Below are 24,273 nucleotides of genomic sequence, written 5' to 3'. Positions count from 1 at the left end.
TCGGGATGACTGCGCGTCGCAGAAAGGGAGTTTCGGGAAGGAACCCCAGAGCAGGTTCTTTGTTGTTTCTCGGTAGCAGGGGCGGCTCAAAGTTGAACAGGGCCCTCGAGCCCAGCGCCCCTCCAGCCTGGTAGTTGACACTATTCCACTGAAGATGATGTGTTCTCTCTTTTTTTTTTTTAAGAGTCAATGACACTAAATTAATGTTTACAAAAATGTAGCCTGTTAACTAAACAAAAAGTGTGTGTAGTTTTGTGTGTTATGTTACATTTTGCTTATTTAAAAGTGATCAACTAGAAATTATTATTAAAAGTAGAGTTGAATTGTAATTTATCAATATTCTACCCAATGGGAACTCCCTGGTTTAATTGCCAAATATTTTCACTCTAAAAACTGCACCATATAAGCATAATTAAATCAGTCGTTTTTACTCAGAGTTCACCTTATAAAAATCTATTAAATTATATTGTCTGATTTTTTTTTTTTTTTTTTTTTGACTAAACAATTGTCACACTTTACCAGGTGGTGAGTCAACAAGTAATTCCTTAAACTGTTTGTCAAATCAGTAAATTTGCTTTTTTCACTAAGAAAACTGGATGGTAAAACATTTATAAGGAGGTAGCATAAATTGATGCAATCTGAGTTGTCACTGGTTTAATTAAACGTCCTCACAGGACGCTTGTGCCTTGGGCCGGCTCCGTCGTAGCTGAAATCACAACCGTAGCCACACGTCATTAAATTCCACTTTATTTTATATGCATATAACAAGGTACAGTTACATATTATGACAGCTGCATGTAGCCGATAGTGGGATTACAAAAACATGTTTATATAAAAAAGAGAAGAAAACCCAAAAAAAAAAAAACATGGAAGATTTGACTATTTCTTTTTCCAGGAGCTCTATCACAATAATATTGAACCTATTCAGATTTGCAATCCAACCTGGTTACAGGGTGCAACTTGTTCATATTTGAGAAATTTAACTGAGCTCCAGATTTTCAACTAATAGCATTACTGTGTCCTCTTTTTGGAACATCTTGAAAAAGTTCAAGATCTTGATCACAAAACAATAAAAGATTTGGTTAAAGACGGAGGATCAATGGGTAGCAATAATTGACTGCTGCCATTTTTCTTTCCTAAAAAAATAATACAAGCTGCCAGTCGAGTATCTTTAACTTGTCTTAATTTCATTTCTTATATCATAAATTATTTTTAAGGTGCTTCACATCAGAACGAAAGAGACAGCGGCATGCTGTGCGTAGCATATTTTTATTTTATACTAAAAATGCCATTTCAGCACATTTTTGGGGGGAGAAATCTGTTTTCCATTAAGTTGGAAAAAAATATAAAATTTTTGCACTGTTCAAGACATAAAGGCAAACGCACGCTGCCCTAAAAATGTCTTTTATACCACACCACCAAAAACGTAATTACCCTTTATGAAAACACAGAAAGCACCGACTGATCCAGTGTATAATGTTGACATAATTAAATTTGCAGTAAATCGAACTCAACCCTTATAATAGTTAGAAAAAGATACCGCTTTCAGCTGAGACAGATGGCGCTGTTGTGCCCATCATAAGCAGGGGACATCTTTTTTTTATTTTTATTTTTTACAGAATAAGTATCTTAGGTATCCAAAAACACATCCTATATTTAGTGATGGTTTTACAGACATAAGTACACTTGGTGTGACACTTACAAGAGAAAATAAAGACAAGCTTTACTGGATTTCATGCATTAGGATCCTTGAGGAAAGAGGACCAAAAACTGGAAGCACAACGACGTGGGGACATTTCTATTTAGTACGTCATAGCACGTTATACACATAACATCGTCACTTAAAATTAAACAGGCATTACATAACAGAGTATTATTGCCACATTAATTATCTTTCCGAGAGTTACGGTGAGAAGGAGCCCAAACCAGCCGATTACAAAATGTAGAAACCCCTAACAGTCTGTGATGCTGAATTAGAAACAGGTTCGGCCATTTTAGCAAAAAGGAATTCAACCAAAGTTTGCGCCATTAAGAACTAAGAACTTATGTACCTTTTACTTTAACCGAGCCAACTTTAGCTCTGCTAAAAATGTATCCAATCAGAATGGGAAATAAAGTGGCCATGCTAAGTCACTGCTTCGGGCCCCCAGGCCAGCAGGGGGCCCCCAAGAGCCCTTTCACAATCCCACTAATTCCAGCTGATAGACGTCAGAAGCCAATGTTTACGGTCATGTTTGTGAGAAATTTTAACTTTTACATGAGCAGTAGTCAGAGTTTTAAGCTTAAGAGGACTTTCTATGTTTTTAATTTTCAAATAAATTTCAATCATGTTTTTATTTTTAAAAAAATATGTGCATTTAGTTCGATAGCTAGGTTGGAGTCACAATTTAAAACTAATGACTTGTTTACTATAGCTTTACATTTTCAAAATTACCTTCAAGTTGTTTTATTTTAAAAAATGTACAAAATGTGTTATGTCTTCACACAAGGGGAAATTTAGTTTAATGCTCATGCTAGAGGCAATTTATTGCTGCTAATTTAATAATTTCCATTTTATTATAACGTTTGATTTTTAAAATTTGATAAGATTTTTTAAATTGAATTTTAAGACATTTTCAAAATATGTGCTCACATTCATGTACATTTCAGTCTCTATGTCTTCTAATTACACTTGTGAGACTTAATTGCAAATGGGGCCTTGTGTCAAGTTCTACTAAAACCTTGGACTGGCCCTGTTAGGATGTGCTGAATGAGGTAAAGCAGATCCTGGAGGAAATAACAAAAGACATTTAAAAATCTGTTTGAAAAACATCCAAAAACACAGTTTATCCATTGAATTCCCTGCTCTGTCATTGGTTTTCATAGTATAGCTGTTTCTTAAAGAATGAAAAAACAGGTTTTGTACACCACAATTACCAAAAGTGTCATTACCATCAGAGAGAATAGAGCACTCGTTATTTGGCAAACATTAGGATATTGTTGGTTTAACAAAGAGACCATTCATAGTCCCTTTCTTAGGAAAAAAAAATCATAATATATATTATTTACAAGCACCGGGCTCTGGGCCCTGGCTACATGTTTAGGAAAAAAAAGACAGGAAAAGAAATCAATCCCGTGTCACGACACCTTTGGTGAGTAGACAGTGACTCTAGCGCCTTCTACTTGCAGTGTGCAGTAAAATAAACATCTCTACGTTTTAACATACCCCTCCACGAATGAGGGCCTCTGAGTTCGTCAAACTTAGACCGTCTGGCTGACATAAAAATCGACTTTTCTTTCTTCATATATAAAGTCTTAATTTTTTATACAACTCAGAATTTATTATACTTCAACATCCTCTTATAATCCTCTATGAGGAAGCTACTGTTTTTTCCCCTCCTGCGGTTTTAAAGTTAGCTAGCCGGCTAACGGCTACCTGTTCTCGCACAGCTAATGTGTGTGTGAGAGTGTGTGTGTGTTTTTTAAGGGAAAGGTGCAATGATGGGTTACACACAGTAAGAACACACAAAAACACGACGTGTACACGGGGAAGAACTGGGACTGAAGCCCGCCGATAGCAGCCTGCCCTGCTAGCAGTACCGATATTAAGCTAACTCCGGCTCGTTTAATTAGCCCGATTGAGCCTGTCCAAAACTTGGTCCTCCAAGAAGCAGTGTATGGTGATAAAACCAAACTGTATGTGTGAGAGACAGAGAGAGATTCTGCCGCTTTCCTCTTTTTCTACACTTTATGACTTTTTCCACACCCACATTCGACCGCTTCTTTCAGTGTAGGAGCCAGGCGCTCTCCACAGGCCTTCCTGCGACCACCGCTCCCCCATCACCTGACAGCGTGTGTCCAAACCTCCAGCATCATGGCGTCAGCTGGCGCTCGACCGGAGGTCGGTGAAGAAGACAACATTGGAAATTTAGGTTTGTGTCTCATGTTGGGAATCTGCGGGGAAGGGAGTTCTGCTTCTGTCTCGTTGGATTCTGGATTTCTTTTTATTTTGTTCTTCTTTTCCTCGTCGCCGTTTCTTTTCTATTTTTTTTTCTTACTTGTTTTGGTGTTTTACAGAGGGCCATACTTGGCCTCGTAGCGGGCCACGATGTTCTTGCAGCGACCACAGTCCTTCCGCAGCTCCGCAACCTGTTGCCTCAGCGCGGCGTTTTCCCGCTCCAGGAAGGAGGCCCGCACCGTGATCTGGTTCTCTTTCAGCCGCCGCGCATCACGGGAACGCTTTGCTGCCAGGTTGTTCTTCTTCCTCCTGGACCAGTATTTCTCATCCTGGCGGAATGAGTGAAAGACATAAGTTAACGACTTGACGCTACTGGGATTTTACCAATTATAATTGTATGACAGGATTCGCACTGTATGTATGTAATTGAATCTGAACTGTAGGATAGCAAAAAGAGAAGACTCTCAGAAGCTTTCAGGGGGAAAAAAAATAATAAAATTTCTGAGTCTGAGTAGTCAGAAATTTGCTAGATTTTTTTTTTTTTGAAATGTTCTAAAATTTTCAGATTTTCTAAGTTTTTTTTAGAAAAGTTCTGAGATTAATCTAAAAATTATCTGTTTTTATTTGTATTTTTTTCATTCTTAAATTTCTGAGATTATTCTTTTTTTCCTGAGTTTGAAAAGTTGGAAATTTTTTAGATTAATCTGGAAAATTTTCCAAAAAATTATAATTTGTTTTGCAATTTTATAATATTTCCGAAAGTTTTCAGTGTTTACAAGAAATATTTTTTAGATTAATATTTTTTTCTGGTAAATTTATATATATATACCTAATTTGCCATCATAAAATTTTTATTCTACAAACTGAATTGAAGTAAATTGAACTAATTATAGCAATTAAACGAGACTGAAGGGAATTGTTCCTATTAAACAACAATAACTCAAAAGTTGTTCCATTTCCAGGCAAACAAGTAAGAAAAAAAACAACTTATTAAATTCTACTGAACTTTGGCCCATAAAGACGACAGCCTGTTTTTAGATTTAGGGAATCCATATTTGTATCTCGCCTACCTTTTGCTCGTCAGGAACAAACACTTTCTTTGCTTTCTTGATCATGGGCTGAGGCTTCAGCTCCTCGTCGGAGAACTTGTGCTTGCGGGGGTTGAACAGTTCTCCCCCAGGAACACTGGACAGGACCAGGTCTGTGGGGTCCGGCTGGAAATTGATGTCCACCTCGATGGCATCTGGGTCGATGGGGGAGGGCGTGTTTCGTTCTTTACCATCTATGGGTTCAGAGGGAAACACTGAATCAGGATTTTGATCAAATGATGTCAAACATATCGATGTTTATGTAAAATCAACAGAGGATTAAATTATTCATTGTCTTCCACAATAAGATTATCAAGTATATCAAGATTTGATATACACTAAATAACATACCTAAAGTGGAAATAGAATGATGAATGGTTAATAAAATGTCTTAAAACTAAAAATTTGAAAACTGCGGCATTTGTTCAACTAAATCTCCGCGCTTCACACAGCAGCCATTTTGTTTTTCTGTGTCGTGTAAAATTATTATAAAAAACATTGAAATTGATTTGTAACATGACAAAACGTAATGACGGAAAAAAATACAGGAATGAATAGTTCAGCTGTATGTAAAACTACATCGTCACTATGTTTTAGTACTTTGCCATGTTAGAAAAGGACAAGTCATTCAACCAGCCGTCGTTTGTTATTTATGTCTAATTTTTAATATCTCCTTTTGTAGATCATTTTAAATTCAGAGCTTAGAGTAATAACCACCTTAGTTGGTGGAAGTTTGAACGCTGTGGACTGACTGGCTGCTGATTTGACTGTATTTACGTATGCAAAGAGACGCGGTGCATCAAAGTGAAACCTACAAGGCGATGTCAGACGACAATGAGCTCTGGAAACGTTCCAGCTTTCAGTTTTCACTTTTTATGGAACTAAACTGTAATTTCCTGCTCAGTCTAATTCAGGATCTGTAGAAGAATCCAAACAGTCCAAACAGTCATGAAGAAATGAAGGATTCCATCACTTGCCTGTTTTCTTCCCTTTCACTTCTGCTGGAGCTTCCTTAGTCAAAGCTTCCTCTTCTTGCCCTTCCTCCTCCTCTTCCTCCTCTTCTTCTTCTTCTTCTACTTCCATTTTGGCGGGCTGTAACGTCGTAACCGTCACGGTTTCCTCTGCATCCGAAGGGCTGTCGGAGGGAGCCGCGGCGGGTGGTGCCGGGTCAGGGACTTCGGCGGCGGTCGCCGGTGCAGCGACTGGTGCAGCGGGGGTCATAGCGACGGCTTTGGGAGCAGGTTTGGCTTTGGTTTCCGCGGAGGCCAGAGTCCTCTGCAGCTCCTCTTCCTCCAGACTCACCGGGATCCCGTTCTCCAGGAGAAACTCGTCCAGGTCCATGTACTCCAAGTGGAACGTCTCGCCGTCGTAAGGAATGGTCTTCTCCCAGATGGCCGGGGTCAGGGAGGCCGACGCCCCCGCGCCGCCTCCTCCGCTGCCACCGCCTCCTCCACCTCCCGCTCCTCTAGAGCCTCCACCGGCACCGGAGGCCACACCGCCTCCTCCATCCACATCCTCTGAGGAGCACTGCTTCTCCTTCTCTAATTCTGCATATAGAGCAAAAGAAAAAAAAACAAAGTTGTTAAGCCAGAGGAGATTTTTTGTTCCCCCCCTTTCTCTGACAAATGGAAAACTAACAACAAAAGACAACAAACCTAACAACCGCAATATTTGATGAAATACTAAACTTTTTTCATGAAAGGAAAGCCACCATTTCTGTCCTCTGTGTATTTCGATTGACAAAAATCACAACAGTCACAAAGAATTAGTTTTCATAATGAGGAAAAAGTGACAAGTATTGACAGATTTTGGAATATTTCTAGCAGAAGTGGTGAGCCCTGCGGCAATTTTGCAGAAATTAAAAAAAATAATAATAAAAGCTACATGTCTCTTTTTCAAAAGATCACTTTAAATCTCAGAAAGGCTCACTGTAAACCTCACAGTCATTACATCAATTTAAATGCTTTTATTGTGATTATAATGGATATGTTATTTATTAAAGACTGTCATTACATTGAATGTCAGTGAGGAGAATCAGTACATTTTACACAGCTCCTCGTTTTGGACATCAGTGCTTAATCGAATGATTCGACTGGACCGTTTCAAACCATTTCTGTCAGCAGGAACGTTGAAAATATTTGATTATGAAGTTGGTCCAGTCCCATCTGTCATGCTTCACATCACAAAACCTTGATCATGCGTTCTATGATTCCCAAATTAAAGAAGAAGAAGAAAAACAAAACACACACATCGTCTCTTGCTGGAATTGTATAGAATGCAGAACAAGAAAACTGCAGTAAAGGGATGGCTTGGATTAAAAGGACGAGCAAAACTTTAAAACTACACAAGAAATCTGATCACTGCCTGGTGTGACGTCACTAGACACTTGGGCGACCTGCGCTCAGGAAGCTAAATCTTATCTTTGTAGGACACGCTTCAAAGCCAATCAGTAAAAGAAACATGGCAGTTTGTGTTATTGGTGACAAACTAGTGTGTTCAGCAGAAAGGTCGGACTGTCGGCTTTAATAAACATGTAATTTCTGTTACCAAGCGTGCGCACACAGCAGAGACGTTAGTTCGACACGAACAGGAAGTGGGTGGTGTGACACGCAGTGAAAAAAAAAAACCCGTGTAAATAAAGAAGGCTCCCAATCAAATAGTTTGCCAGTGACGTCACGGAAGTCAGCTCGCGCATCTTCCGCATAAACAGCCCCGGACACAAAGCGACACAATCCGAGCTAAGAAAAAGAAACAAAACATTCAAAGTACGAGTTGGACGCAGCCCAGCCGCTCCTGCGTCTGGACGCGTCCTCACAGAGTGGTTTTACTGGCTCCAGAGCGGCCCGGAGAACTGGGAACTTTTTGTTCTTTTTACCCCTCCACCCCCACACCACCAGTTCCTCCTCCCTCCTCCCCAACCCCAGCCTCAGATCAAACAGGCTTTGAGCAACACATGGCACACAGACCACTCCACCACCGACACCCATATACTACTAACAACGCACACATAAGCATCCCTAAGTAGCACAAGGTGTGTGTGCGTGTGTGTGTAAGTGTGTGACCTGGTTACTGTAAACCTCTGACAGCGCTTACCGTCGTCTCCTTCCTCCAGGATGTTAGGAGGTGGGATGTCCATGATCTTCTTCAAAACGAAAGGGTAGGACTTCTGAGGAGCCGCTGCGGCTGGCAGCGCCACCGCCACCTCGGCTTTGCCAGGCATTGTTCCGTCCCGAGACTCCGGGCGTTACGGAGGCTGAGTTGGCAACTGACGCTGGGTCCAGAACCACGTCGGTAAAAAACAAACAAACAACGCGCTCCAAGCTTCCCCACGCGAATGTTTCCTTCGACCGCGGCTAATGGCGGACCTTCTTTATCAATAATAAGACGCGTCTAATAGACTTCAACAACCGTCTCGTTCTGCGTACCCTGCGAGCGCGCTCATTGGATATTCATGAGCGCGAGTCCCGCCCACTGAGGGGGAATAGTAGCAGCTGATTGGCTGCGGCTGCTTTTGGACATGAATATGGAACAGCGTCTCCTTTCTGTTGCAGTAGCTGCTCCGTCTTATAGGTAATAAAAGCTGAACGATAATGTGTCACCAACACAAGATGTACGAATATGTAGATGTATGAACATATTTTGTCAATAAAAAAATAGCGCTAAAAAGCAAAAATACCAATAAAAACTCAGTAGACAGGACGAAACCCCAGAGATAATGAGGGGGGTAAATAAATTAATTAATTAAAGTTGTTTATGTACGGCGTTGCAGCCACAGGCTCTCTGCTGTGACTTTCCTCGCCAGAACGGGACACTCGTGGACAAACACGTGCGGCCCGCCCTCGCCTTCCCTCACGTGAAAGCGCAAGCTGTCGAGGGGCGTGGCCTCAGAGCCTTTGCACGTGTGTGCGACAACTGGGGAACCGCAGCGAGAACGCGCGTGCTCACGGATCAAAAACAGGACAGACAAGCGCGAGGACACCGGAAGAGCACGACAGACATCATTCGCCGCTAACTTTCTGCGTTTTGTTTTTAAATTTACGTTCGCAGAGTTGTTACTCGACTCCGCGCTCACGTTGTCACGCGCCTTGCTGCTCGTCACGTGTTCTCTCAAACTGACCGCCAACCCGCATCCGCTGCCTGTATCTGTTTACGCCATTAATAATAGCTGCCCGGTAAACAAGCTGCTGGTCCAGGCCGAAAGGAGGTCAGAAAATCTCCCAGGCAGCAGCCGGTTCATGAATGCCACGCAGAGCAACGCGGCCTGCGCGCCATGCGACAGACAGTCCTCCCAGGCTGCACACTGCTAGTCAGCCGGCTTAAACAAATCTTTACGGCCTTTTTTCTTACTTCAGAGAAACAGTAATGGTGCTGAAACTATATATGCATCTCTCACGAACTGAGTGCTGTTGCAAAACTGCAGTTGCCAAACAACAGAATGCAGTCGAGTTAATTGACTAACATCAACATCTCCTACTTGTATTTCTTCATAAATGCAGAAGAATAAAATGCTAGAAGCCGTTAAAAATTGTGGGAAACCGTTTCATATTTTTATCAGGTATAGAAATGTTAAGGATAGTACTACTGTCAAGAAATGTGAGGAAAAAGCAACTTGATCATTGCAATCCTAGTAATGAAATCCGTATTAACATGTTAAGGACAAGAATAATGAAGATGTGATGGTGGGGAAGATTTGGCCTATTTCAGGCCAATGATTCAATGGATTCCCAGCAGCATTTCCCCCCCACGAACCCTTCAGAAGCATCACTTGCACTCCTGTGCCATTTCTCCTGGTTCCACTTCTAAAACGTATAATTTTCTCTGTGCAGATGATGTGGCAATCTGCCGGAGTGAGGGGTTAAGAGAACCGTCTGCAGAGGACTGCACAACACGGGGAGCTATCCAGTGCTGAAACGGCCCTGCACTGCGCACTTTTAAAAACCATTCGGAATCACTTTGACAACTGTTGCAATGCGTTTCACTGGATCTAAAAAAAAAAAAATGGTGCTAGTCATTCATGCGTTTTGTAATCCTCTGAGACATCAATTAATGGGAGGAACAATTTGTACACATAGGTAAAGTCTCAGTAACCAAGCAAAAGACAACATACACTTTTAAGTTGCTTGAAGAGACAACAATGTTTGTTTGTGTTTTTTTTTTTTTTTACTTCAAACTAACTGGTAAACTGTGATGTCTGCAAAAGACTTTGTTTTTTGTTTTTTGTGAGGGGGCTACAGATTAAACAAATCTGAAAGTTGCAGAGCAAACCGCCGTGATGTTCAGAAGGGTGTGACTTTGAAAAGTTAAGTTTGAGCAGAGCTCGAACGCAGAGTGAAGCCTGAGCGAAGGCCGCTTCTGTTTTACTGCATCAGCTTCAAGGTGGCCGTGTTGTCACCACATGCTCAAAGATTGCAACCTGGTGATGTCACGGCTGTTCATGAGGAGAGGACACATTTGCACACTTCTAAGTGAGCCACACCTGAAACTCACCTGCGACTGTTGCATTGTGAACTAATGAATTTCCCAGCACACTGTATAACTCTCTGTCATAATTTTTTTTTAAAGTACTCTGAGCGCAAAGTGCATCGCTTTCAAATTACACAAAACAACAACAGAAAAAATATTTAAACTGTCACAAAGTCACCATCAGATGGCCCCATGATTGTTTAAAATTAATAATGAATATCTGGTTATATGGAGATTCATAGTGCAACCCTTTACAAGTGATGTAAATAGTACTAGTCTGACATTAAAGTTAGGCTTTACAGAACCCTACAGTAGGACTACACCTCCACTTAAACGCATTGAAACGTTTAAAGTAGCCCCTAAGGAAAAAAACAAACTTTTTCTGAATTAAATAATTAATAAATAGCATTTAAAAAAAAAAACAACTCACCGATGTCATCAAAAGCTGGGAAAGTGACGGGGTGGTCAGCCAGGGCTTTTAGGAGATCAGTAATCTCGCTTCTCTCTCCAAAGAGGATTTCACTAGTTGCTGACATGATGAACCGTGACGCACTTGCTCTTGTCGACGGGAAGAAAAACAAACAACAAAAACTGCTCCCAGTCAGAAGAGGATCCTCAAAATACGAAGCGAACCCAGTACGTGCGCTCTTTGCAAGTCACTCCTGTCACTTTTCACTAACTTCTCCGCGACACAGGGACGCCCGCATGTCTCCAACTATTATGGATTTAATGAGCAGCGGAAGCCACGTCCCCCGACCTCCTTGGGTTGGGCAGGGCGGCCTTTCAGTTGAGCCGGAGAGCCAATCAGGACGCGGGAGGCGGGTCCTCAGAGCAACAACAACAAGAGGACTTTGCTGCGTTCTGTACACCACGCACGTCTGCACGTGCGGTCCAACAGCAGGACTTCTTTAGGGGCGAGCACTGACACCTAGTGGCCGATGCAGGCAGTGCAACAGCGTCGTGTCAAGAGGTTAACGCGACACAATCTGCTTCCGGGATGTCGGGGAGCGCGCGCCGGGCAGCAAGTGCGTACATTTGTGTAAGTACATTTTAATATAAATATATACAAAGTATACTAAAATCATGCTTGTACTAATTTTGACATTATAACTTCAAACAAACTTAAAACATAATTGTACCAAAATACATTTTTAAGATTTAAAATATATTTTATTTAATGTTAAATAAAAGTATGCTTTAAGTGAATAATATTTAATAATAATATTTTCTCATGTGTAGCAATGAAACATGCTTTTAAAGATATTTTGTGTGTATTTTAAAATATATGCTCAAAATAGAATTTTATTAAACTTCACTTAACACTTACTTCAAAAGTAAACTATTGAACATACTGAAATTTCAGTATGTTTTAAATTAGATCTCAGTATTAGCATCCTGCTTACTCTGTGTGGAGACACGAAAAAAACAAAAAAACAAACAGCATCCGAGCAACTAAAAAAACATGGGATTTAACTTACGCATCTTATTTATACCCCAGGGTTTCAAAGAGTACCCCAGGGTTTCAAAGAGTCAGAAGACAAAAGAAAAGTTTCAACAAAACTAAAAAGTAGGACTATAAAATGCTTGGGGTTGCTAACTGGATCAAATAAAGCCACCAAGAATTTAGCTACAAATGGGATATTTTTCTACATGTAAAGTTTGTAAATCTTTTACTTATATTGGCTTTTTGGTAAAAGTGTGTTACTGCAAGCAGGGTTGAATTTATTATGCTTAGCACTGTATTCCTGGTATCCTCAGCATATTAAGAAAACATCCAACTGTTCCTTATAAAAAAAATAGAGAAAAAAGGAAAATTTCTGCAAAATTAAATTATAAATGAAGATGTCAGATTATGCATGGGTTTTTCACATCAGAAGCTAAAATGAGGAAAGTTGTTGACAGCAGGTTTTCTTGTTCATTTATTATTCTGAGAGAAAAATTAAAAAAACCAAATGTCACATAGCTTGTTTGAAAATAACCAAATCAAAGTCATTGATTTTAAGTATGTAAGGGTTTTACGTTTGTCCAACATTTTGCTAACTTTGACAAAATGTAAAAGGATGAAAGGACGAACTGCTTATGAAAAAAGCCAAATGGAGGGAGAGAGTAAAAACAAAAATAGGAAGCATGGTTGAATTTGAACCTTAGAAAAAAAATATAGAACTGATTCTTTCATGGCAGCGACACATTTCACAGTCTATCCAGTACATTCAAAGGATGTTTAACTTAACAACAATGCTGACATTATGCCAAAATGAGCAGAACATTTGTTGCTAGATACTTAAAAACATAAACAAAATTAAGTTTAAATGGTGACTTATTTGTTGAAAGGCAAATACTTCCACAGATTAAATGGTAGATTTGGCTAGCTGGAAATCCTGATTGTTGTCCCTTTGGTTTCAGTTCAACAAGGCGTGAAATAATCACACTGATAAGTTTCCGGGTCCAAAACCGGCCTGTGAAGTCCCATTATTCTCAATCCTGAAGCAGAAAGTTGTACTTCCCAAAGTCAAGCTCGTCCGGCATGATGAGCATGTCTTCCCTGGCTTTGGCTAACTTTTGTCTGAGAAAATCCCGTCTCTCGATCCACTCCTGCAGCTCCTCCGAACCGTGAGCGTAGTCGCAGCTTACCCCGTCAGGACAGCCGCCGCCGTCTGCGATTCTGGAAATCACAAAGATTACGCTCAATTTGCGAACGGTCCTCGATTGGGTTAAGCCGTTTCCCAACCTGAGGAAACGTCTGAAGTGGAGGAGGACTGGATGGCCGGACGCCGATCTTACTTGGGGCAGATTTTGAAACACGCTCCAGGGAAGCGGTAGCTCCACGTCAGGGCCTCGTCTTCACCCTCACAGCTGAACACTCGGTCTTTGTGCTTCTCCGTAGAAATGTGCTGCTGCCACTGCCGCTCGCTGTTACTGTGCTTACCACACAGCCGGCAGTGGAAGCCATCCTAAAAACAGTGAGAAGAAGGATGCATGTTTAAAACCTCCTTCTCGTTGCAATGCCAGTGAACGAGCAAATGGACCGTTCACCAACCATTTGTTCTGCATAGTCGGTTGGCATTGCGATGAATTTCTCCTCCTGGTTAGACTGATTGCACACGGATCCGTCTGACTGGCGGTTTTGAGCAGCTAAAGCCAGCCACATGTTGTAAACTTGTTCCATGTCATACACTGCAAACACAAACGGTTAAATAAAACAAGCAATAATATTCCAAAATAAAACAAAAGCATCTAAAATGTGACTCCAAATCATTCAAACACCAGACAGGATTTGTGTGATTGTTTTATTATTTCATAGCTACTGCAGTGGAGGGCAGTTGAAATCACTCACACTCGTTATTTTTCATGTACATCCACATCTCCTTCTCCTCCTGGCTGTGAGCAAAGGTGCAGTTTCCAGTGTAGTTGCACTTTCTCTTCTCCAGAACCTGTGCACACATCTGACAGAAGAAAAAAAAAACAAATAAATGCACGCAGAATTGCAAAAGTACCAATTCATAGCAATTCGCCTTTCTCACATTTCGTCACGTAAAAATCAGGAAGCCATTTGTGTTTTGGTTGCATTTTATGCGATAGACCAGCACAAAATAGGGCCTAATTGTGAACAGAAAGAAGTATCACACAAGGACGTTTTTCTTCCTCATTTGTATTAAAACAGAGAAGCAGCCAAGAGGTCCAACTCTACAGTGGCTGACAATGTCAATAGCTGATCCCAAAACAAAAGCAAAACTTATTGTAAAGATGCTACTTGAAGTTCGTACTGCGTTTTCTTGAAAATTATAGTGACTGCTACACTTGAGGAAAAAGAGAAAAATTGCAAAAATTGGTATGATATTCCAAGAATATCATACCAACTGTGAAGGTTCGGGGAAGGAAACCTGAATTTGTTTTACTGCAGGAGGAATTTATCATAAATTGGTAGGAACAAAAGGAAACAACATTATGTGGAAATATTGAAGTAGCAGTTCAAGACGCTGGACATGATGTTAAACCTCTGGGCTAAATGAGTCATACAACAAAAATGTGGGGGCTCGTCCGGGATGCGCGCTTGCATAAAGCCTCCTATATTCAGAATTAGCAGACCTACATCATAGTACAGAGGGAAGTTCTTGGCGTGTGGCAGTGGTCGGACAAGAACCCATTTACTCCGCTCTGAAGACCTGACCAGCAGCACTCGTCTCTCTTTGATCCACCTGGAAATGAAAAGGGCACAAACCCGGAGGCACCCAAAGATCTTTTATAGAGCAGATCAGATGAAAAAACATTTTTAATTAACTGAATCAGTCTTTCATGGTTTGAAAAATTGTAAATGGTTTTGCCGCTAAAGTCTTTTTCTAATGAGAGTATTGTACTACTACATATTATATTTATTTATTATAACTACTGTCAAGAATGCATGGTTCTGTCTACAGTGTGCTGAAGATTCATGCCTGAATAAGAACAAGACCAGTTATAGACCAGTTAAATGAAATAAATCTACTGAATATGTGTTGACTGTCGTATTTCCTCACGCGTGTCTGGCTTTAGCTGAACAGTATTTGAGGCCTTTGTCCGGTTCACTGATCAGGCCGTCCCGCCAGCACTGTGAACATGCAAACTTCATCTTCATGTTAAGACTTGCTCCAGCATTGCTTGATCCTTTTAATTTGCCTCCACCTCCACCAGAAGACAGCTGGAGACAGGAGAATTAATAGAGGCTAATGTTATTTCATGACATCGTAAAATCTGTTTTTGTATATAAAGGCAAAAAATGAAAAAGGACACAAGTCATTTAACCTGGGAAAAGTCAGAAAAACATAAACATAAATCAGAATTTCAACATGGAAAGTTGGATGTTAATGAACACCATATTACAAACAGTGACATTTTCAGCAATAAACTTCACCTGTACTCAGACATAGTACTGTAAAACCTTCTTTGTTAACATGTTCTAATGCCATAAAATAGAAATAAAAAAAAATATTTGTGTGTTTTTGCTGTTAACAGAAAAGCAACAATAACCAAACGTTGCTGGCTTCCTGATTTAGAAGTATGAACGAGCTCAACCTGGATAAAATGTCAAACACAGACTCAAACTGACCAATATGACTAAAAGACTGCATGAAATCCCAAGACAAATTTAAACAGTACATTTTGGCGACAGTTTGATCAATATGGTAAAGGATGAAATGGTGAGCGCTTAAAACTATACCTGCTCAAAAATCTGTAAAAAGACTCACGTTTTCACGCACCTTCTGCTTTTCTAATTACTGCAAAAACAAGATGCTTGTTGTCGATTTCAAGGTTTAAAGGATGTTTACTTTTAAACGGAGCTCCGGATTGGCTGATCATTTTAATACTGCTCTTTGTTTTTCTTCAGGTTATCTCGGATATTAACATTTATTTGACACATTCACACTGACAAAAAAAAAAGAAATCGTAATGGGTCAATACCTTTTCTACTGAATGAAAACAAGATCGAAACTAATTTCAAATAAATAAAAAGCCTATAGATAAACTGGTGGACTGTCAATTAAACCAATCTCCTTCCTTACCCTTCTGTCTTTCTCCTTTCTTGAGTTTTGTTCCTGCTTGTCACAAAACCTCATGGACACTTTCACAATCTCATCCAGACTGATTCCTGTAAATTAACACACATTTGAATAAAAACTTCTCACTATTTGGTCATTGAGTATTTACAAAGTGGCAATCTACTACACATTCTGCTTTAAAATAATGTTTATCAAGTCTTTAGAACAGCAATGCAGGAAGTTTTGAACCAAATGTCACTTTAAAAATGTTTTGAAATGTATCCCAAAGGTTATTTTCAGGTACAGACAAATAGGATTTGGAACATCGTGCAGCCAAGGGGGAGAAACTGTTAGCCTGAATGTACCTCAAAATTTCACTCTTCTGAGAACGTAACTTCCTGGATCACTCAACCTGTGCGACACAGTTCAACTCGTGCGTCTGTTATTGTGACATGACTGCACCTGTATGGCGCTGAACCCTCCAGGTTTTCAGTTCTATGACGGAGTGAGCAAACACACAATTGTCCTCCCGCTGGCAGCCGTATCGGATGGCCTGCCGGCACAAATCCAAGTGGCGCACGACGCTGAAAGGTCGGACTTTGCTGTAGTTAATGTTGTGGGTCCTCACCACAAAGGCCACGCACCTGGCGGGAGGCAGAGGGGAGACGTTGGAGGTCGTGTGAACCTGGAATGTAAGAAGCTTTGAGGGCTCGGGATTGGCGCAGACTCACTTATTAGCATCAAAGTTGTGACAATCATCCAAGTTGGAGCAGATGGTTTGACTGACGCAGGAGCGCTTACTGATGATTCTAGGTTTACTGTCGTAGCATTCCTAAGGAGGCATGACAAAAAAAATAAAAAATACTTGAAAACTAAAAGTCAACCCTCGTGTCTTCAGTTTTAAACCTTTCGGATATGACAGCGGGCGCGCACTAACCTGGCAGAGGAAGATAAACATGCCCATGTGTTCCTGCAGAAGGTTGATGATGCTGCTCACCGGGTCCAGTTGGACCGCTGATGCTCCAAGCAGGGAGAGCCTGTCCAGCCGCCCCTTTCTTTCCTCTGTCCAAACGTCGATCTCCAGCTGGTTGTAGGCAAAGGTGCAATTTTCTCCATACTTGCACACACCTGCATCCCCAGACTTCATTAGCTCTAAATACAAAAAAAACCCAAAACATAAATCTTCATGCTTGGATACTGCAAACATCATCTCTTTGACGTTGTCTTACCTCGACAAAGAACAAAAGGTCCATAGAATGAAGACCTGGCAGGAAGCTGTCTCACTCTCGTCCACTGTGAGGAAGAGTCAGCTTTTCGTCTGCATAACAAAATGTCTCTCTTACAGTTGTGGACCAGGTCTGGCTTGTGAACAAAACTGTACACACTTTTACCTAGGGAAAGAAAATACACCCACACATTAAAAGCCTATCTGTAGACATCCAACAGGATCAAATCCGATGAAGACAAAACGTGTAACAGACCTCCACGAGGAAAACAGAGGGCGCAAGCCGGCAGGAAGTCATGGGTGGAGGACAGTGGGTTAGAGACAGTCCCATTATGGGTATCCTTCACCTGCGAGTGAAAAGGATTCCTATTAATGTTAAAAAACAATACCAAAAATAAAACAGCAGCCAACCAGTTGTGAACCCAGTCTTACTTTGTTGAGTTTATTTGGAGATTTTGTTACGGAAGCTGCAGATCTGACAGACTCGGAGAAACCTGGGGAGTAATACCAGAGCACAAATTACAGAGCGAAGAAACATTCAAAATGTAACTTTTCCCCCCATCCTCGCATCCACACGCTTCTTAAAATGAAGCTTTCTGCATGTCCGTAGCACCCAGCCCTACCGTTCTGGTTAACCAATGAGTTACAGATCAACTTTAATCACCGTTTGAGCTGAAGTCAGAGAGGGAGTCCAGGCTTGTTCCACCAACAGAAACCCCGGGTAGAGCAGGCCCAACACCTTCCACAGCGGGGAAGGAGTCCAAGGCGTCTAGAGAGTCGAGCTGCTTCGTGGCGTTAGCGGTGGCTTTAGGGTCGTGACCATTCTGGGGTTTCATATCGGCGACGGACCTCTCAGTGTCCGCTTCATTCCACACTTCATCTAGAGACTTTCTTCCCTCACCAAGCTCCGTTTTAGGCTCCTTAGCAGCAGCAGCAGCATTCGGCGTCAAGTCCAAAATGTCGTCAAGGACGTCCAGAGAATCAAGCCCATCCAGGTTATCTCGTGTGGAGGCGTCTGCTCCGTATCCATTCCCAGCAGTGTAGAGGTCATCCAGGATATCCAAAGCTGCAGCAGTTGTGCCGTGATCGCCGTTTGTGAACGAGTCCAAGGAGTTGAGCTGGCTGATGGATGAGCTGAAAAAGGCCGGGGGCAGCTGGGGCGTCGGGGCCGGAAGGAAGGGGGTGGAAGTGGCGGCATGGCTCGGGTCCGAGAACGGCAGAGCCTGAGAAAGATTTGGAGATAAGAGAAGCAACAGCTAAAATGATTATTTAGAGCAACTGGTTAAGTTTAAAGTAGCAATACAGGGTTTCTGCCGGTTTCAGGAAGTCAAAATTAAGGCTTTTTGAGACATTTTTAATGCCACCATGAATAAACTTTAACGCAAAAACAACTACAAATACAGGGGATTTCTTGTTGGAACTTGTTGCATTACAATCAAACATGGCAAAAACTATGAATCTTGCTTTGTGCCCATTAAAGAGGCAATAAAACTAGCTAACTAGCAAGGGTAGACTAGCAGCTAGTTGCCAGTAGCATAACCATCTAGAGTCACAGTATGCAATAAAGATTTTGCGTGTGACTAAAACTTTTTTCCTGGCAAAAAAAATCCATTGAGAAAAAATAAATATTTTTTATTTATTAAATAGTCCTGCCACAACAAAATTTAAGACTTGTGATTAATATATTTAAAGCTAATAATTTTTTTTCATGAATGTAAGACATTTTAAGGTCTTAAATTTAGACATACAAGTTTAACCTACCCATGTTCTCAGTTGGACCCCACACATCTTTTACTCTTAACAGTCAGCACACCCGGGATCAGGTCCAGAAGCCTTGTGTCGTTATGGGAACTGACGGTCTGACAGGACATTTGCCACACTCCTCCAAACCGCTGAAGGATGTGTGGACCCCCGGTAATAACTACTTTTTCCTACATAAAGTTTACTAATCTTCAAAAAAAGAGAAAAAACCCCCAGCTCCCTATACCTCAGACAGAACCTGGCCAATAGGGAAGCTGTCGAGCAGACTGTCCAAGTCGTCGCCCATCACCTCCAAGTCCTCCACAGCTTTCACCTGGAGAGCGACTGCAGGACGACTGGAGCCAGGAGGTGTGGAGGGGATGGCAGGCTTAGGAATGCTGCATAAGTTGACTGTGAAGCAAGAAGAAAGTTCATCTCACAAGAATTTCAAACCTTTGGCTGATTTTGCGCTAATTAGAGAGCAGACTTGAAAGTGAAGATTTCCGACCTGCTGCATCGGCACTTGGAGGATTCACACCATTTCGAATAACATTACTGGGAGGGGTCTAGAAAAGAGAAAGGGGGGAAAAAATATATAAAGTACAATCTGGAGTGACTTTAAATGTAAGAATAACCTAATGCAGCCTAACAGCATAAACTGCTATAAGAATAAAAGGAAAATTTGCAGCAGAGTCTTAAACATAGACTGGACTGAAATCCAATAAGGACCAATAAAAATATTTTATAGCCACAGAATTAAAGGGTTTTCATTCTCAAATATTAGTTCATAACGCTTTAGCAAGAAACTCAGAAAAGCAGTCCTTATTTTCCAAATTATTAAATTTTTAGATATTATTTGCTTATTTATTTTATTACTTATTTTCTCATTTATTTATTATTGACAAAAAATATTAATTTATATTTTAAATATTATTTATCATATTTATTATTTATTACTTATTTTCTTTTTGCACAAGATAGAATTCATACCAACCTATCAAACTAAACTTTGGATTAGTTTCACTGTGATTTTTTTTTTTTTTTAAATGAAGCTCAATAACTCAACACCAAAGCTAAAAAAAAAATGTTTGTTTTTCTTTTGCTTCACAAGGTAAACATCACCTCACTTGCTCAACTTTGAACTCACATAAGGTTTTCTAATTTTCATCCCCAGCTGTGAGGCCAGCTCCTGCGACAGCTCGATCACCTGTTTGTCCTGTTGGGAGTTAAACGAGTGAGTCTTTTGACCCTTTCACCCGACTCTTTTACACGTCTGGAAGCGTTGAACCTAACCGTACCTGAGGATTGCTGAGCAGGCAGACGGTGGTGCAGTCGTACGCCTCCTTGTGCTTCCCCAGCTCCTTCAGGCACAGCGCCTTCCTGTAGAGCGCCCTGCGGCTGCCGTCGCACACCCCCAGAGCGCAGTCCGAGTCCGCCACGCCTTCATGATACTTCCCCTTGTTAAGGCAAGAGAAGGCGAGGTGACGTTTCACGATAGCAGAGCAACGGAAAAGGAACATTTGATTACCATTTTGTTAGAAAGAACATGTTTTCAGCACGGTGGAGCTGTTGAGTGTTGTTCCCTCTGAATGCAGAGGTTCTGTGACCTTGTAAATACCAATCAAAAACATCCACGTGATTTAGAAACATTTCTTAGCAGACATTCATCAGGCTGGCACTAAATAAAAGAAGAAGGGGAGGAAGAACAGTCTAGATAAGAATAACAGCAGAAAGAACCGTCGACTGCACTGGTTTTAACATTTAACCTTTTAAGTCTTTTTTTTTTTTTCAAATATCAGAAATACATAAAAAGATGTAAAATAATTTGTTTACATTTTTCAATGAGATAATACAGCCTAATGTGCCCAACAGGAGATTATTTCTACAGAATTTAAATAATGTGATACTGAAACTATGTCACTTCAGGAGTTCTGGGTAGAACAAATTTACTGACAAAGTTTTTTTTTTCATTTTACCTTCAATGAAAAAAGAATATTTAAAATTTAAAAAATGAATTAATAGAAGTAATTACTGCTTTGAGCATGTAATTTTTTTAGAGTCTTTATACTCCAGTTAACGATAAATTTGGCATGTGGTTTTTTTGACTTTATTTTTGTTTTTATTACTTTATTTTTGTTTTTATGATGTAAAGCACTTTGAACTGCCTTATTGCTGAAATATGCTACACGTATTGACTGATAAATTAGTTGACAATTATTTAATTACTTAGAAGTCATTCAAGTAACTGATTCGGCCCTTATTATGTGCACCACGCTTATGGCGTTATATTTAGCAAAACCTGAGGCTGCAGGATAGTACTCTTGTAATCGTCGTGGTTTTTAATCCTTTTAATACATCTGCTAATATTTAAAAAACAGCAGCATCTTTCTTCATTCGTCACAAAAGCAAAGAGCCTCACCATGCTGTGGTAGGCGGCGGCTCGGTTGACATACAGGCTCTCCAGCAGAGCGTGAGGAATCTGGATCCCATCTCCTTCAGCGTAGGTCGAGATGTTCAAGGCCTCGGTGAACTGTCTGACGGCCTCCTCCCACTGCTGGTCTCGGAAGAAGGCGTTGCCCTCTTCCAGCAGGTTGCACACCAAGCGGGTCAAAAAGTCCTGAGGGAGAAAGACGAGGAAAAGATGCACAAAAGCCCCTTTATTTACCGAGTCCTGGCACACGATACGTGTCATCCATTTGGAGGAATTTTAAATATTACAGAACAACATGTGTTGATTTTTTTGTATGTGTTGATTTATTTGATGATAGAGTCTGTTTTGAATCACCACCTTAACAATACATATTGAGCAGCTGGGAACTAAGGAAACCAGTTCCTCAATGTGATTTCAGCACAACAAAGGTTTGGTGCTTTTTTTAGTTGCTTTTCTGTGTTTATGCAATGAAGCTAATGCTTGAGCGACCGGGCCTGCAGCCGGGCCCACTTGTAACGCGAATGGGTTTCAATCCAAGGCTAAAGTGTGGCAGCACAGACTCTGGACTGGCATTGCATTACTCAAATAAGTCAGATATTTCACAAAAAAAAGTCCTCTGGACTGCAGCATGCGCTTCTCCTAAACTTGTGTAAACCCCAAATTGAACGGTGCATTCACAGACCTGCCGGTGACTTGCACCATCTGCAGCAGTGCAGAACCAAACCATTGAATATCACAGGTTTCTGAATTGCTTCCTGACTGTATTGTGCCAAATGTACGGCAGGGTTTCCCCCAGAAATCTTGCTGACCCTGGTGGTAGGGGCGCCTGGGCATCCCACCATGTTCATTGAGATAAAAGATGTTTAAAATTGACAAGATATTTGAAAATATCACTAAGTAATTATGGAAGAGATGGATAATATCTAAACTAAATATTTTTAAACATTTAAAATACCTAAAATAAATAAAGAAGCCATGTTTATCCTGGTGGGAGTGCAAATAAAGCCTGGTGGCTTGCCAGGTTTATAATACACTGGGGGAAACTCTGAAAAGTTTAGTGTATGTCTAGATGCTTGACATCTCCCCATATTCACTGTAAACTAAAAACATGATGTGCTTTCCAGTCCTATAGTGCCATTTCATAGCATAATCAAGTAACTCTGTTACCTTCAGTTGATTTAAAACGATATCAAATGTGACTTTAAAAAAATAAATGTATTTCTAATTTAATGCCTTGAAATTGATAAGGGAATAACATTATAACATGACGGAAGGCTAAAAAAAAGTCAATTTAACACAATATTGCCCCTCTAAGGCCTTCGCAGAACAGCTGTTTTGTGAGCAATTACACCTTCGCTCACTGCTAAAGCCAATTTCTTGCCCTTGATCTTATGTGAATGCACCAGTGTAGTAAGGACTTTTGGTAATGTGCAAGAGGACCGGCCGAGAAAAAGAGACAGGTTTCTTATGTGGACTTCAGATGCATTAGCAGACATACAGAAGCCAGGCATGCGATAACACAAACTTTGAGTTGAGAAAGTATGTTGACCAGAACCCTACAAACGGGGATTTTATTACAATTGACAACTGACTGAGGCTGCCGTCTTGTCGTAAAGCATTTGCTGCTCAACCACAGTCACTAAGAGGAGACTGACAGGAAGACCTCACACCAGATCAAAAGGGACTGAACACAACCGACAGTCCATTTCCTCCTACCTCACAAGTTAGTGCAACTCTGTGATCAGTGTTTGCGATCCAAACAAAATGTCATAAACTTCTGGTAGTTCTTGACACTTTTGCAAGACACTGTGTAACACCATCAGCACTGAGAAGGATGTATGTCAGCAACAACATGTGAAAACAACAGTAAAAACACACACACGCGCGTTAGATTAAATGACTACAGTCACTACCTGGTACCCTGCAGGATCTGGATAAGCCAAAGGAGACCTAAAACACAAGACACAAACTCAATCAGAAGCGCTTAAACATCTTATCTGACAAGGATGCATGTCAAGGCTAGTTTCGTTTTCCGTAACAGCGCCCTTGTACCGACATATAAAAACAATGTACTCACTGTATGAAAGCCAGAGCCCTGCTTATCTCTTCCTTTCGTTTCTCTCGGGTTGACTCCATGGTGGTCCACTCCACAGAAACAGAGAACCCCCAGCTAGTCAGGGAGGGTGGCGTACTCTGAGTCTACATTTGTTTATACTGTTACTTTTTCCCCCCCCCACCAAAACGTCACTGTTATGAATGCCAACTTCCGCAAGACACACCTACCCGATAAAGTGGGGAAGTTCACTGAGCCCAAGCAAAGTTTAAAGGCAGTTCATGGTGGCAGGAAGAGGCAGGAACGGCGAGCAGCGGCTGTGAATTTGAGCTAATGCGCTACGAGGCCGAGAAGGCAGGAAGGACGAGCCTCCGAGTCCGACCGAACCTCTCTCTCTCTTTCTCTTTCTCTTTCTCTCTCTCTCTCTCTCTCTCTCTCTCCGCGGTCTCCGGTAAGTTTCGATTCTCAGCTACCAGCCACACGCGCGTGAGAGCTGTCACGTGACCACAGCGAGCCCGTCGACTCGGCTTGTGACGTCACGTGATAACCGCTCTTAAAAAAAAATCGGAGAAAGTTACGATTTTACCCGATGTCCCCGAAAGCAACACTTTTGTTTTTAACGGGCTTCTACACAAAACCGAGAAGAAAAGTAACTTTTGATTTTCTTTCCATCGTTCAAAAAAAAAAAAAAAAAAAAAAAAAGCCTAAAATCACTTTTAGCAAAATAAATGATGATAGAAAATATTTAGGCTATTATTTTAGGAACAATTTTTAAAGTAATAACTGCGTATTTGAATCATCTGGAAAGAAATGACTGTGGTTG

General features: G+C 41.0%; 2 protein-coding genes across 4 annotated transcripts; both read right to left on the bottom strand.

Annotated features, from left to right (window-relative positions):
- Positions 1-731: 731 nt before the first annotated feature.
- On the bottom strand, positions 732-11,218 carry tefb (TEF transcription factor, PAR bZIP family member b). Of its 2 annotated transcripts, none has more exons than XM_055035815.1 (4): positions 10,919-11,218; positions 6,003-6,572; positions 5,008-5,219; positions 732-4,266 (listed from the first exon to the last, which is right to left on the bottom strand). In XM_055035815.1, exons 1-4 carry the CDS (start codon positions 11,022-11,024, stop codon positions 4,051-4,053), a joined length of 1,104 nt encoding a protein of 367 aa, XP_054891790.1. In that variant the 5' UTR covers positions 11,025-11,218; the 3' UTR covers positions 732-4,050. The 2 variants fall into 2 exon arrangements, with proteins under 2 accessions (XP_054891790.1, XP_054891789.1); XM_055035814.1 differs by lacking the exon at positions 10,919-11,218 and adding an exon at positions 8,119-8,847.
- A 1,182-nt stretch (positions 11,219-12,400) lies between these two features.
- zc3h7ba (zinc finger CCCH-type containing 7Ba) lies at positions 12,401-23,931 on the bottom strand. 2 transcript variants are annotated; one of them, XM_055036095.1, is made up of 22 exons: positions 23,681-23,931; positions 23,475-23,567; positions 23,311-23,347; positions 21,386-21,583; positions 20,265-20,423; positions 20,114-20,182; positions 19,475-19,532; positions 19,214-19,377; positions 17,891-18,449; positions 17,659-17,720; positions 17,483-17,573; positions 17,231-17,392; positions 16,939-17,153; positions 16,733-16,833; positions 16,464-16,645; positions 16,026-16,111; positions 15,003-15,163; positions 14,579-14,684; positions 13,823-13,931; positions 13,526-13,662; positions 13,270-13,439; positions 12,401-13,150 (listed from the first exon to the last, which is right to left on the bottom strand). In XM_055036095.1, exons 2-22 carry the CDS (start codon positions 23,531-23,533, stop codon positions 12,964-12,966), a joined length of 3,072 nt encoding a protein of 1,023 aa, XP_054892070.1. In that variant the 5' UTR covers positions 23,534-23,567; positions 23,681-23,931; the 3' UTR covers positions 12,401-12,963. The 2 variants fall into 2 exon arrangements, with proteins under 2 accessions (XP_054892070.1, XP_054892071.1); XM_055036096.1 differs by having other exon boundaries at positions 16,939-17,129.
- Between the last annotated feature and the right edge of the window lie 342 nt (positions 23,932-24,273).

The sequence above is a fragment of the Poeciliopsis prolifica genome, unplaced genomic scaffold, assembly GCF_027474105.1.
Source record: "Poeciliopsis prolifica strain line A6 unplaced genomic scaffold, Auburn_PproV2 SCAFFOLD010, whole genome shotgun sequence".
NCBI lineage: Eukaryota > Metazoa > Chordata > Actinopteri > Cyprinodontiformes > Poeciliidae > Poeciliopsis > Poeciliopsis prolifica.
The sequence above is the reverse complement of the archived record's forward strand: the minus strand, read 5'-3'. Positions and strand labels throughout refer to the sequence as shown.

Bases quoted from the DNA above. Each gene is read 5' to 3' on its own strand.
- tefb (XM_055035814.1), bottom strand. From the start codon at position 8,245: ATGCCTGGCAAAGCCGAGGTGGCGGTGGCGCTGCCAGCCGCAGCGGCT. The intron at 6,573-8,118 runs GTAAGCGCTGTC...CTCTATATGCAG, and splicing joins CCTGGAGGAAGGAGACGACG to AATTAGAGAAGGAGAAGCAG. The intron at 4,267-5,007 runs GTAGGCGAGATA...TCATTCCGCCAG, and splicing joins TTGTTCCTGACGAGCAAAAG to GATGAGAAATACTGGTCCAG.
- zc3h7ba (XM_055036095.1), bottom strand. From the start codon at position 23,533: ATGGAGTCAACCCGAGAGAAACGAAAGGAAGAGATAAGCAGGGCTCTG. The intron at 17,154-17,230 runs GTAAGACAACGT...TTTTGTATTTAG, and splicing joins ACCTTTTGTTCTTTGTCGAG to AGCTAATGAAGTCTGGGGAT. The intron at 14,685-15,002 runs GTGAGGAAATAC...TTTCATTTCCAG, and splicing joins TCAGCTAAAGCCAGACACGC to GTGGATCAAAGAGAGACGAG.